Source organism: Dendrobates tinctorius, unplaced genomic scaffold (genome assembly GCF_039654945.1).
Source record: "Dendrobates tinctorius isolate UK_male_01 unplaced genomic scaffold, ASM3965494v1 ptg000250l, whole genome shotgun sequence".
Lineage (NCBI taxonomy): Eukaryota > Metazoa > Chordata > Amphibia > Anura > Dendrobatidae > Dendrobates > Dendrobates tinctorius.
The window spans coordinates 27,042,989-27,057,102 of NW_027361917.1; the positions used below are offsets into that span (position 1 = coordinate 27,042,989).

The 14,114-nt window shown below is 42.8% G+C and overlaps 1 protein-coding gene across 1 annotated transcript in view; it reads right to left on the reverse strand.

Moving 5' to 3' along the window:
• Positions 1 to 233: 233 nt before the first annotated feature.
• Positions 234 to 14,114, reverse strand: part of CEBPZOS (CEBPZ opposite strand) — a 57,409-nt gene continuing 43,528 nt past the window's right edge. Inside the window, exon 5 of the mRNA XM_073557595.1 lies at positions 234 to 459. Coding sequence (XP_073413696.1) covers position 459 — 1 coding nt within the window. The 3' untranslated portion in view covers positions 234 to 458. The remainder of the gene's footprint in view (positions 460 to 14,114) is intronic.

Below are 14,114 nucleotides of genomic sequence, written 5' to 3' on the forward strand. Positions count from 1 at the left end.
AGGCTCCAGACCCGGACCTGCGACACCCCTCGGATCGGACCACACCGGACCGCCTTTCCGGGTGAGTATAATAAAACTTATTTTTCTTATCTTTCAGGTCGGATTGGGGGCTTATCTACATTCATTACAGAATGCTGTAGATAAGCCCTAAAAGGCGGTGGCCACATGCTGACAGGCTCGCTTTAATCATTTTTGCTTGAGTAAATTCAGTTGATTACAAAAAGCCATAGAAATGTGTTAAAATAATGTAATTTACAAACAAAATGCTACTCAGGCCTGATACAATACTTATTTCCCAGTGCTTGGTACAGTAGCAAAAGATGATGGCAGTTGGGAATCTCACTTATGTCTTTACAAGTTCAACAATTTTCAGATCCAAGATAGAGTCCATATGGTGAAACCATAAAAAATAAACGTCTGTACGATCTGTATAGTGATGTGAATGACTCTGGAGCACATCTAGAAGAAAAAAAAATAAGATGTATTTTTAAAATGTAACATTTCTCTAGCATTTAGCTAAATGTAAATTTAACAAAAAATTCTATATTTTTTTAATGCAGCTACTGTACATCAAGTATCCAAACTATAAAACCATCAACAAATTCAAAATTAAAAATGTAATCATGAAATACGTCTTTGCAAATACTAAAGGAGTTTTCCTGCTGTACAGGAAAATCAGACAATGATGTCTTTCATTAAGGGATATACAGTGGTGCTTGAAAGTTTGTGAACCCTTCAGAATTTTCCATATTTCTACATAAATTAAGAGTTAAACTACATCAGATTTTTACACAAGTTCTAAGAGTAGATAAAGAGAATCAAATAAATGAGCCTTACTAGACTTTATAATTTCATATCATGAAAAATGATGCAATATTACATCTGTGAATGGATACACTACCGTTCAAAAGTTTAGGGTCACTTAGAAATTTCCTTATTTTTAAAAGAAAAGCACAGTTTTTTTCCAATGAAGCTAACACTAAATGATTCAGAAATGCACCCTATACATTGTTAATGTGGTAAATGACTATTCTAGCTGCAAACGTCTGGTTTGTATTGCAATATCTTCATAGGTGTATAGAGGCCCATTTCCAACAACCATCACTCTAGTGTTCTTATGATACTTTGTGCTTTCTAACTGTGTAAGAAGGCTAATGGATATATAGAATACCCTTGAAAACCCTTGTGCAAGTATGTTAGCACAGCTGAAAACAGTTTGGCTGATTAGAGAAGCTATAAACCTGACCTTCCTTTGAGCTAGTTGAGAATCTGGAGCATTACTTTTGTTGGTTCCATTAAACTCTCAAAATGGCCGGAATTAAAGAACTTTCATGTGAATCTCGACAGTCTATTCTTGTTTTCAGAAATGAAGGCTATTCCATGCGAGAAATTGCCAAGAAACTGAAGATTTCCTACAACAGTGTGTACTACTCCCTTCAGAGGAGAGCACAAACAGGCTCTAACCAGAGTAGAAAGAGAAGTGGGAGGCCCTGCTGCACAACTGAGCAATAAGACAAGTACATTAGAGTCTGTAGTTTGAGAAATCGATGCCTCACAGGTCCACAACTGGCAGCTTCATTAAATAGTACACGCAAAACGCCAGTGTCAATGTCTACATTGAAGAGGCGACTCCGGGATGCTGGCCTTCAGGGCAGCGTGGCAAAGAAAAAGCTATATCTGAGACTGGCTAATAAAAGGAAAAGATTAATATAGGCAAAAGAACACAGACATTGGACAGAAGAAGATTGGAAAAAAGTGTTAAGGACAGACGAATCCAAGTTTGAGGTGTTTGGATCACACAGAAGAACATTTGTGAGATGCAAAACAACTGAAAAGATGCTGGAAGAGTGCCTGACGCCATCTGTCAAGCATGGTGGAGGTAATGTGATGGTCTGGGGTTGCTTTGGTGCTGGTAATGTGGGAGATTTGTACAAGGTAAAAGGGATTTTGAATAAGGAAGGCTATCACTCCATTTTGCAACGCCATGCCATACCCTGTGGACAGCGCTTAACTGGAGCCAATTTCATCGTACAACAGGACAATGACCCAAAGCACACCTCCAAATTATGCAAGAACTATTTAGGGAAGAAGCAGGCAGCTGGTATTCTATCTGTAATGGGGTGGCCAGAGCAGTCACCAGATCTGAACCCCATTGAGCTGTTGTGGGAGCAGCTTGACCGTATGGTATGCAAAAAGTGCCCATCAAGCCAAACCAACTTGTGGGAGGGGCTTCTGGAAGCATAGGGTGAAATTTCTCCAGATTACCTCAGCAAATTAATTGCTAGAATGCCAAAGGTCTGCAATGCTGTAATTGCTGCAAAGGGAGCATTCTTTGGCAAAAGCAAAGTTTGAAGGAGAAAATTATTTTTTTGAACCTTGTCAATGTCTGGACTAGATTTTAAATTCAATTAGCAACTCATTTGATTAATAAAACTTTGAGTTTTCATGGAGGACACAAAATTGTCTGGGTGACCCCAAACTTTTGAACGGTAATGTAACTAATGAACCTTTCCTTTCAGCATGTGTGTGACCCCCATGTGCGGTAATAACCATCTAAATGTTTCCAGTAATTGTTGATTACTGCTGCACATCAGCTTGGAGGACTTTTAGGCCATTCCTCCATACAAAACAGTTTCAAATCTGTGAGTTTTCTCCCTTGTACTGCTCAGTTAAGGTCCTTCCACAAAATTTCTATAGGGTTAAGGTCAGAACTTTGACTTGGCCATTCCAAAACTTTAATTCTTCTTTAAAGCGAATCTGGCATCAGATTTTTGCCATCACATCTGAAAGCAGCATGATGAAAGGGCAGAGAGAGGCCCTGATTTCAGTGATGTATCATTTACTGGGCTGCTGTTACTGACATACCACTGAATTAGGGTCTCTGTCCCTACTTCATGCTGCTCTTAGATTAGATAGTAAAAATCTGGTGACAAATTCCCTTTTATCCAATTTTTGAAGAATGACTTTAGTTAGTGTCATAGTCTTTCTGTATGACCCACATTCTCTTCAGATTCAGCTTATGGATAGATATCCTGACTGACTTTGACCTTTAGAAATTGCTGATGAAATTCAGAATTAAATGTCCCATCAAGTCACTCTAGCCCAGCAGCAAAGAACAGCAGAAAAGTCCAAACCACAATGCTACCATCACCGTGCCATGATACAATTTCACAAACAAGTGCTGTGAAGGCCAGACTTTGATTGATCCCTGCTCTTTAAAGGGAATAGGTCACTTCCTGGGACACTTTTAAGCTATTACTATGGGCATACACATGAAAGAATAATTAAAATACCTGTATGCCTGATAGCTGCGATCTAGTTGTTGAGAAATTCAGTTTTAAATGTTTTATGTTAAAGTGAACCTGTCAGTAGGATTTTGCTAAGTAAACTAGAGAGACTGGCATGTTGCCGTTGTTATACTGGTTAAAATGATACCTGAGGTGATGAAATCTGTCTTGTGGTTCTTGTGTAATCAGTGTTAGGAGCTTTCAGTTAATGAAATGCCTGTGCTCTGGGGTAGGACTGTAGGCAGAGTCTTATCTTCCAGTCAGAGAAACCAAGAAGAGACCTGCCCACAGGTATCATTTTAATCAGTATAATAGCGGTAACATGACAATGTCTGTAGTTTATTTCTCAAAATCGTGCTGACAGGTTCGCTTTATTGATTTCTTCCAGGCTCCGGGCATCTGGTGCCTGGAAGAAATCTCTGCCTCCTATCTTATAGCTCTTCCTCCCATACACCTCACACTGCCCTGTGACGTGCAGCAGTGGTGCTGTAATACTGTACCTCCGTCCTGCACTTGCACTATCAGCAGTAACTTATCCTCCCTTCTCTGGGCAGTGTCTTCATCCTTCTTCTGCGCAGGAGAGAAATTGCTGCAGTGCAGTGACTCACCAGCGCCTGCACAGAAGAAGAAAGAAGACACTGTCCATTAAAGGACAGCTAAGGTATGGATAATAGTGTGAGAGCGGGGCACGAGATTATGGCGCCACAGCTGCATGTCACAGGGCAGAGTGAGGTGTATGGGAGGGGGAGCTATGATAAGATAGGAGGCAGAGATTTCTTCCAGGCACCAGATGCCCCAGAGCCTGGAAGAAATCATTCACATAAAAGATTAAAACTCAGTTTCTCAACAACTAGACAGCAGCTAGGAGGCATACAGGTAAGATTGGTTTAACCATTATTTTACCTGTATGCCCATAGTAATAGCTTAAAAGCGCTCCAGGGGGTGACAGAATCACTTCAACAAAATTTTTTTTTAACAAATTTACAATGATGGGAGTGATCATTACTACTCTCAGTATTCCACAAGTAGAACCAGGAATTATGGAGGTGTCATTTACAGACGGAACCACATACAGTAAATCTCCACCCATTGTAACATAATGTCAACTCCTGTCCCAAGTTACATTATACGTGTTATGGGGGCCAATCTCTATGATGGGGCAGGGCCCTAAAATAGTATATACCCTACACAACAAACTACATGAGAGAAGACTGAAGACCAGGACACAGAGACGTTGAATACAAGAGACACAAGGTTCTTGTATAAAAGTAGGAAACAGACTAAAGAGGTCTGCAATAAGTGGCCCTCGGGGTCCACAATGTTTACCTTTCAGGTTAAAGCACCACTCCAGCATTTTTTTTTTATTTCAGCACTGGAGTGGTGCTGCTAATGTAAATTCCCTGCCCTCTAGTCTTATACTTACCAGCCGCCGTCTTCAGCTCTTCCCGCTGCCACACCTGTCCACTATCTTGTGACCGCGACTTCTGACTGACTAAGTCTGAGGTGACAGTCACAAGGGCTCAATGTGAGGCTACGAGAGTCTCATTCTGGCCTCATTCTGCCTCTCATAGACTAACAATCAGTTGTGACCTCTGGATCGGCCATCAAACACTGCAGGGATCCGGCAGGTCATAAACTGCTGGAGACTGCCCGAAGTGGCGCTGGTAAGTCCAAGGCCACGTTCACACATTCAGTATTTGGCACTACTTTACCTCAGTATTTATAAGCCAAAACCAGGAGAGGAACAATCAGAGGAAAAGTATAATAGAAACACGTCACCACTTCTGTATTTATCACCCACTCCTGGATTTAGTTTATAAAAAAAGTAGTAAAATACTCACTAAATACTCAACGTGTGAACGTGGACTAAGACTACAGACAGGGAACTTAGATTAGTGGCATCACTCCAGCCCTGCACTAAAAAAGAAATGCTGGAGAGGGGCTTTAAGTGGTTACATTGACAGATTGGACTTTCATGGACGCGGCGTTATCACAGATGTGGATCCCCCCCCCCCCATTTTTAAATATCTAGATTTTTAATGGGGAAATAGGGGATGATTTTTTTTTTTTTTTATTAGACGTGCACAGATCTGTGATTTCCCAACACTTGTGCGCTAAAAAGACGCCTAAAATAATGGGACACCGCTGGAACAGAGCCCGGTCCAAAGAGACTCCATCTGCATCATAAGTGAGTGTTTCCATTGGGAGTTTTGTCTGAATCGTGGATTGGGGGAATTTACAAGGAAACACCAACGTCAGAGCTGAGCGGAGGATAAATGTGAACCAAGCCTTAATCCAATTTTTGGGAGGGAAAATGAACAAATAGAAAGCAGTTCAAGAGTAGTTATTTTTGCGCAGTTCACCATGCGGTATAAATGATAAGGTGGATTTATTCTTCAGATCGGTGCGATTATAACGATACCAGATTTATATCATTTTGCTACTATCACATAGTGAAAATACTTTTTTTTAATAAAAATTATAAAATTTTTCTCACCAAATTCTGAGAGCTGAAACTTTTATTTTTTTGGTAAACCAAGCTGTATAAGGGCTTATTTTTCTCACTAGACGAAGATTTTTTTGGTTCCATTGTGACGCTGAAAAAATATGAATAAAAAGTGGTCAAAATATGTAATGCACCCCATAACATTTTTTGATCACTTTTTATCCAGATTTTTCAGACTCACAATGCATAAAAACTAGCTGAATTGCTGTTATTGTTTTTATATTTATTATTTCTGTGCGGTTCACTGTGCGGTAAAAGTGATTAGACTACTTTATTCTTCGGTTCAGTGTAATTACAGCGATGCCAGATTTATATTTTTTATGCTTTGCTGCTTTTCATGAATAAAAACAATAATTTCGAAAATGAATTTGTTTTTCCATTGCCATATTTAGACAGGTAACTTTTTTTTTTCTCTGAATGAGCCATATTAGGACCTTTTTTTGTGAGAAGATTTAGTGTTTTCATTTGTACCATTTTTTGTCATATGACATTTTGATTAATTTTTGTTCAAATTTTTATGTCAGTTTGATGAAAAAGTGACATTTTTGGCATATTTTTATTAACTTTTTCGCAAATGGAATACTGTAAATAACATCACATTTGATAGTTCGGGTCGTTCCAGACGTGTAGATACCAATTATATGTACTTTTTTTATATATTCATTTTAACACAATTGCTGCGTTCTTAGTGGTGAAACAGATTTTTGTGATTTTTGTGCAGATTTTTTCCATTTTATTTAACTTCTTTTTACTTTTTCACTTAGTTCCACTGTGGAACATGAATATTTTTTACTTTGATAGCTGGTCTCATACACTGCAGGACTTGTGTACTGCAATGCCTGAGACTTGTCAATTCTGTACTGATTCAGCATGTTAGAACCGGACTATAGCTGGGTCTAACAACCCACGGTACCCTGGGGTCATCAGATGACCTCGGGGTATCATGGCAACGATCAGCAATCACGACTAAGATCGCGGAGGAACTATGGTGTTACAGTTGTGGCCAAAAGTATTGACACCACTGCAATTCTGTCAGATAATACCGAGCAATCACGTGGCCCCGCTCATTAAGGTAATGAATATTCCCTCCACGCCTATGGGAGTGGAGACGGGTGCACATTCATTACCTTAATGAGCGGGGGCACATGATTGCTCGGCTGGAAATGCTGCTGGAAGCCGGAACCAACGAGATGCATCGAGAGCGCACAGGAGGGTTTGAGTAGGATGTCTTCTGGAAGCCGGCGGCTGTGCCTGCAGATGTCACTGTGTGCACTATACAGTTGTGGCCAAAAGCATTGACACCCCTGCAATTCTGTCAGATAATACTCAGTTTCTTCCTGGAAATGATTGCAAACACAAATTCTTTGGTATTATTATCTTCATTTAATTTGTCTTAAATGAAAAAACACAAAAAGAATTGTCCTAAAGCCAAATTGGATATAATTCCACACCAAACATAAAAAAAGAGGGTGGACAAAAGTATTGACACTGTTCGAAAAATCATGTGATACTTCTCTAATTTGTGTAATTAACAGCACCGGTAACTTACCTGTGGCACCTAACAGGTGTTGGCAATAACTAAATCACACTTGCAGCCAGTTGACATGGATTAAAGTTGACTCAACCTCTGTCATGTGTCCTTTTGTGTACCACATTGAGCATGGAGAAAAGAAAGAAGACCAAAGAACTGTCTGAGGACTTGAAAAACCAAATTGTGAGGAAGCATGAGCAATCTCAAGGCTACAAGTCCATCTCCAAAGACCTGAATGTTCCTGTGTCTACCGTGCGCAGTGTCATCAAGATGTTTAAAGCCCATGGCACTGTGGCTAACCTCCCTAGATGTGGACGGAACAGAAAAATTGACAAGAGATTTCAACGCAAGATTGTGCGGATGTTGGATAAAGAACCTCGACTAACATCCAAACAAGTTCAAGCTGCCCTGCAGTCCGAGGGTACAACAGTGTCAACCCGTACTATCCGTCGGCGTCTGAATGAAAAGGGACTGTATGGTAGGAGACCCAGGAAGACCCCACTTCTTACCCCGAGACATAAAAAAAGCCAGGCTGGAGTTTTCCACAACTTACCTGAAAAAGCCTAAAACGTTTTGGAAGAATGTTCTCTAGTCTGATGAGACAAAAGTAGAGCTTTTTGGGCAAAGGCATCAACATAGAGTTTACAGGAGAAAAAAAGAGGCATTCAAAGAAAAGAACACAGTCCCTACAGTCAAACATGGCGGATGTTCCTTGATGTTTTGGGGTTGCTTTGCAGCCTCTGGCACTGGACTGCTTGACCGTGTGCATGGCATTATGAAGTCTGAAGACTACCAACAAATTTTGCAGCATAATGTAGGGCCCAGTGTGAGAAAGCTGGGTCTCCCTCAGAGGTCATGGGTCTTCCAGCAGGACAAAGACCCAAAACACACTTCAAAAAGAACTAGAAAATGGTTTGAGAGAAAGCACTGGCGACTTCTAAGGTGGCCAGCAATGAGTCCAGACCTGAATCCCACAGAACACCTGTGGAGAGATCTAAAAATGGCAGTTTGGAGAAGGCACCCTTCAAATATCAGGGACCTGGAGCAGTTTGCCAAAGAAGAATGGTCTAAAATTCCAGCAGAGCATTGTAAGAAACTCATTGATGGTTACCGGAAGCGGTTGGTCGCAGTTATTTTGGCTAAAGGTTGTGCAACCAAGTATTAGTGTCACGCTCGCGCCTTGGCTGAATGGCGCGAGCCGGGGGTTGTGGCCCCACTGTGCCACAGACCAGACTACCCTGGAAGGGGCGTGACTGCGACAGCTACCTTGGTCTTCACTGGAGCCTCTGATGGCGAGGTCAGGCTTGTGCGGCAGATAGCTGTCGGGTGCCACTCCAGGGTGGTGTCTGGCTGTGGCTGCTGATCCCACTTGGAGACAAGTTACTTGGACAGATGTGACTGACAGGCAGACTGAGACACAGGGCAAGAAGGTACGACAGATACAGGGCAGGCGTGGCTTGGAGACACTGGGCAAACAGGCACGGCTTGAGACACAGGACAGGCGGGCACGGCTTGAGACACAGGACAGGCGGGCACGGCTTGAGACACAGGACAGGCGGGCACGGCTTGAGACACAGGACAGGCGGGCACGGCTTGAGACACAGGACAGGTAGGGACCTGTTCACACAGCAGGTATGGATGCAGGCAGGCAGGAGTGGAATATGAAGGAACGGGTTTGGACCTGTTCACACAGGAGGTGCAGGTATGGATGCAGGCAGGCGTGGAATATGAAGGAACAGGTTTGGACCTGTTCACACAGGAGGTGCAGGTATGGATGCAGGCAGGCAAGAGTGAAATAAGAAGGAACAGGTTTGGACCTGTTCACACAGGAGGTGCAGGTGAAGGCAGGAGTGGAGAGAGAAGCTGCACAAATAGGTTCTGCAGCGGCAGCAGGAGTAGAGCAAAGCTGAACCACAAGGTCTGTGGAGAGAAGCTGCATCAAGAGGTTCCGCAGCAGGAATGGAGCAAAGCTGAACCACAAGGTCTGTGGAGAGACGCTGCATCAAGAGGTTCCGCAGCGGCAGCAGGAATGGAGCAAAGCAGAACCAGAAGGTCTGTGGAGAGAAGCTGCAGCAAGAGATTCTGCAGCGGCCGCAGGACTGGAGCAAAGCAGAACCACAAGGTCTGTGGAGAGAAGCTGCAGCAAGAGGTTCTGCAGTGGCAGCAAGAGCAGTGCAGACAGAGCTGCGAGAGTGCAGATGCACAGACAGGGAGGACACAAGGAAAGACACAGCAAGGAAGGGAGCCACAGACAAGGAGAAAGGGAGACTGATAGACAAAGGTAAGACTGAGTTCGGACAGAGACACAAAGACACAAGGACCAAGACTCAAGGGCCAGGATATTCTGCCTCCTGGCAGGCGGACAGAGAAATGCTAGGCAAGGTACCAAGACACAAGAGTACGCAGTAAGAGCCTTCAGAGAAGGCAAGACAGGGCCTGGCTTCCTCAGCAGCAAGGAGCTAACTGAGTTTAGACATTGCACAGGCAATGTTTCAGTGGGAGTGGTGAAACTAAATAGTCAAGGGCTCCAGGTGATTGGTCAGGGACAGATTACCCAGGTGCACCCTGACTGCATAAGAACCAGAGAGTTCAGGCGCCGCCCCCTATACACACAGTCAGTAAACATGGAGAGCAAGCAGGAGAACACGAGGCATAGCACATGGAGCACAGGGCTGGCAACAGACAGTATTCACAGCATGGCTTGAAGCAGAAAGTAAGTTGGTGTGCGGGGGATGGGAGGCCATGTAGTGATGCCAGCAGGGTTGTTACAATTAGGCTGAGGGTGCCAATACTTTTGTCTGGCCCATTTTTGGAGTTTTGTGTGAAATGATCAATGTTTTGCTTTTTGCTTCATTCTCATGTGTTTTTTCAATCAAGACAAATTAAATAAAGATAATAATACCAAAGAATTAGTGTTTGCAATCATTTTCAGGAAGAAACTGAGTATTATCTGACAGAATTGCAGGGGTGTCAATACTTTTGGCCACAACTGTAAGAGGTGCTTTAGAATCATAGAATCGTAGAGTTGGAAAGGACCTCCTGGGCCATCTGGTCCAACCCCCTGCTCAAAGCAGGATTCACTAAATCATCCCAGACAGATGTCTGTCCGGCCTCTGTTTGAAGACTTCTTTTGAAGGAGAGCTCACCACCTCTCGTGGCAGCCTGTTCCACTCATTGATCACCCTCACTGTCAAAACGTTTTTTCTAATATCTAATCTGTGTCTCCTCCCATTCAGTTTCATCCCATTGCTTCTAGTCTTTCCTTGTCCATGAGAATAAAGATGATCTTTCTACAATGTGACAGCCCTTGAGATATTTGTAGACAGCTATTAAGTCTCCTTTAACCACTTAGATGTTGTGGTCGCTATTGACAGCAACATTTAGGCTATGTGCACACGTAACGGAACTCTCGCGGAAGTTACAGCGAGAATTCCGGAATTCCATTCCGCTTGAAAATCGCATTTTAAATTCCCGCGAATTTCCCGCAGAAAAACTAGCATTTTGCAAGCGTAATTAGAACTGATTGACGGGTTGTCACACTCATCAAACATAGTGTTTGACGAGTGTGACTAACTTTTTACTACTAAGGCCGCCTATGCAGCATCAGTAGTAAAAGATAGAATGTAAAAAAATATAAAAAATGGTGTTATTCTTACCTTCCGGCGTCCTGCGCAGCCGTTCCCAGTAATCCTTTGCGAAAATGCCCGCGATGGCGTCCGTTCTCGCGGGATCGCGACGTCTCGCGGTAATTCGCGATGACGTCGCGCGAATGACCGCGAGACTTCGCGATCCCGCGAGAACGGACGTCATCGCGGGCATTTTCGCAAAGGATTACTGGGAACGAGAGCGTGGAGAGAGGCGGGAAGGCTGCGAGGGACGTCGGATGGTGAGAATAACAATATTTTTTATTTTAAATTCTATTTTCTACAGGGATATGGTACCCAAAGCCCGGAGGACAGTCTCCTCTCCTCCGGATCGTGGGTACCATCCGCAAATGTTCTGCTTACTTTCCGCATGTTGTGCACAGCTACATGCGGGAAATAAGCGGAACAATGCATTCCTATGGGTGCGGGATCGCCGTGATTCCGCAAAATAATGAGCATGCTGCGTTTTTTACCGCAAAGCAATTTTGCCGCGGTAAAAACCGCAGCATTGCGGAATCCCATAGGAATGCATGGGATGCTTATTTTTCGCGTTTTCGCGGCAAAAATCGCACGGTTAAAACCGCCGCGGAAATGCGAAAAAAACGCCACGTGTGAACTCAGCCTTAAGGGTTTGCCGCAGGGTGTCAGTTGTCATATATACAGTGCCTTGCGAAAAAATTCGGCCCCCTGGAACTTTTCAACCTTTTCCCACATATCATGCTTGAAACATAAAGATACCAAATGTAAATTTTTGGTGAAGAATCAACAAGTGGGACACAATTGTGAAGTTGAATGAAATTTATTGGTTATTTTAAATTTTTGTGGAAATTCAAAAACTGAAAAGTGGGGCGTGTAATATTATTCGGCCCCTTTAACTTAATACTTTGTTGCGCCACCTTTTGAGGCGATTACAGCTGCAATTCGCCTGGGGTATGTCTCAATCAGTTTTGTACATCGAGAGACTGAAATTCTTACCCATTCTTTCTTGGCAAACAGCTCAACCTCAGTGAGGTTTGATGGAGATCGTTTGTGAACAGCAGTTTTCAGCTCTTTTCACAGATTCTCGATTGGATTCCGGTCTGGACTTTGACTTGGCCATTCTAACACCTGGATACGTTTATTTGTGAACCATTCCATTGTAGATTTTGCTTTATGTTTGGGATAATTGTCTTGTTGGAAGACAAATCTCCATCCCAGTCTCAGGTCTTTTGCAGACTCCAACAGGTTTTCTTCAAGAATGGTCCTGTACTTGGCTCCTTCCATCTTCCCATCAATTTTAACCATCTTCCCTGTCCCTGCTGAAGAAAAGCAGGCCCAAACCATGATGCTGCCACCACCATGGTTGACGGTGGGGATGGTGTGTTCAGGGTGATGAGCTGTGTTGCCTTTATGCCAAACATATTTCGCATTGTTGCCAAAAAGTTCGATTTTGGTTTCATCTGACCAGAGCACCTTCTTCCACATGTTTGGTGTGTCTCCCAGGTGGCTTGTTGCAAACTTTAAACGACACTTTTTATGGATATCTTTGAGAAATGGCTTTCTTCTTGCCACTCTTCCATAAAGGCCAGATTTGTGCAGTGTACGACTGATTGTTGTCCTATGGACAGACTGTCCCACCTCAGCTGTAGATCTCTGCAGTTCATCCAGAGTGATCATGGGCCTCTTGGCTGCATCTCTGGTCAGTCTTCTCCTTGTTTGAGATGAAAGTTTAGAGGGACGGCCGGGTCTTGGTAGATTTGCAGTAGTATGATACTCCTTCCATTTCAATATGATCGCTTGCACAGTGCTCCTTGGGATGTTTAAAATCATTTTGTATCCAAATCCGGCTTTAAACTTCTCCACAACAGTATCACAGACCTGCCTGTTGTGTTCCTTGGTCTTCATGATGCTCTCTGTGCATCAAACAGAACCCTGAGACTATCACAGAGCAGGTGCATTTATACGGAGACCTGATTGCACACAGGTGGATTATATTTATCACTAGTAACTAACTACGGTTAGTTATAACAAATTATAATGAATATATATATATATATATATATATATATATATATATATATATATATAAAGCTGAGTGTAGAGCCCCGCCCATTCTGCATAGCCCCAGTCACTATAATATCCCACATCATCCCGTCAGCCAGAGCTACCGGACTACTAATATCTCACATCATCCTGTCAAAGCCACCGGACTACTACCCCTAATATCCCACATCATCCCGTCAGCCAGAGCCACCGGACTACTACCCATAATATCCCACATCATCCCGTCAGCCAGAGCCACTGGACTACTACCCCTAATATCCCACATCATCCCATTAGCCAGAGCCACCGGACAACTACCACTAATATCCCACATCATTCCGTCAGCCAGAGCTACCGGACTACTACCCATAATATCCCACATCGTCCCATCAGCCAGAGCCACCGGACTACTACCCCTAATATCCCACATCATCCCGTCAGCCAGAGCCACAGGACTACTACCCATAATATCCCACATTATCCCGTCAGTCAGAGCCACTGGACTACTACCACTAATAGAAACCCAAAAGAAAACGACCAATACACTGTCAACCTCCAAAAAATACAATAGAAACCCAAAACAGGGAGGCTAAACACCACAAAACTAAATAAAATTTATATTTTATTTGATACAATCTAAAATAGATACAAATTTATACAGAACATGGCAGAGAGTACTCCATGCAATCAAGAGGAATCCGTAAAACAGTAAACACATACACCAAGGTGTAGATAAATTGCACTCTATTTATTAAACACGTGTATGAGAGAAATTCATAAAAAATTCATGAATCATGGTATATCAAATAAAGTGCATCAGTGCAAATATCAGTAGCTTACAACCCATGGTCCATAAAAAAGTGCATAGTGCTATGTAAATTCAGAAGTGCAAAATTTATCCCACAAGTCACACATGTAAAGCCAAATTGCTAGCAGGGTATATATAAGGGGATAAAGTACCTATAGTGTAAATACCACATAATATACTAGCCACTGGTCTGCTACTATGAAAATTCTAACGTTTTTATTATATACAGCACATGTTAAACTGAACTACTGGCCAGACATAGATGAAGTACATGTAATAGAAACACCAGATATTCAAACCGGCCATAGGCTTAGAG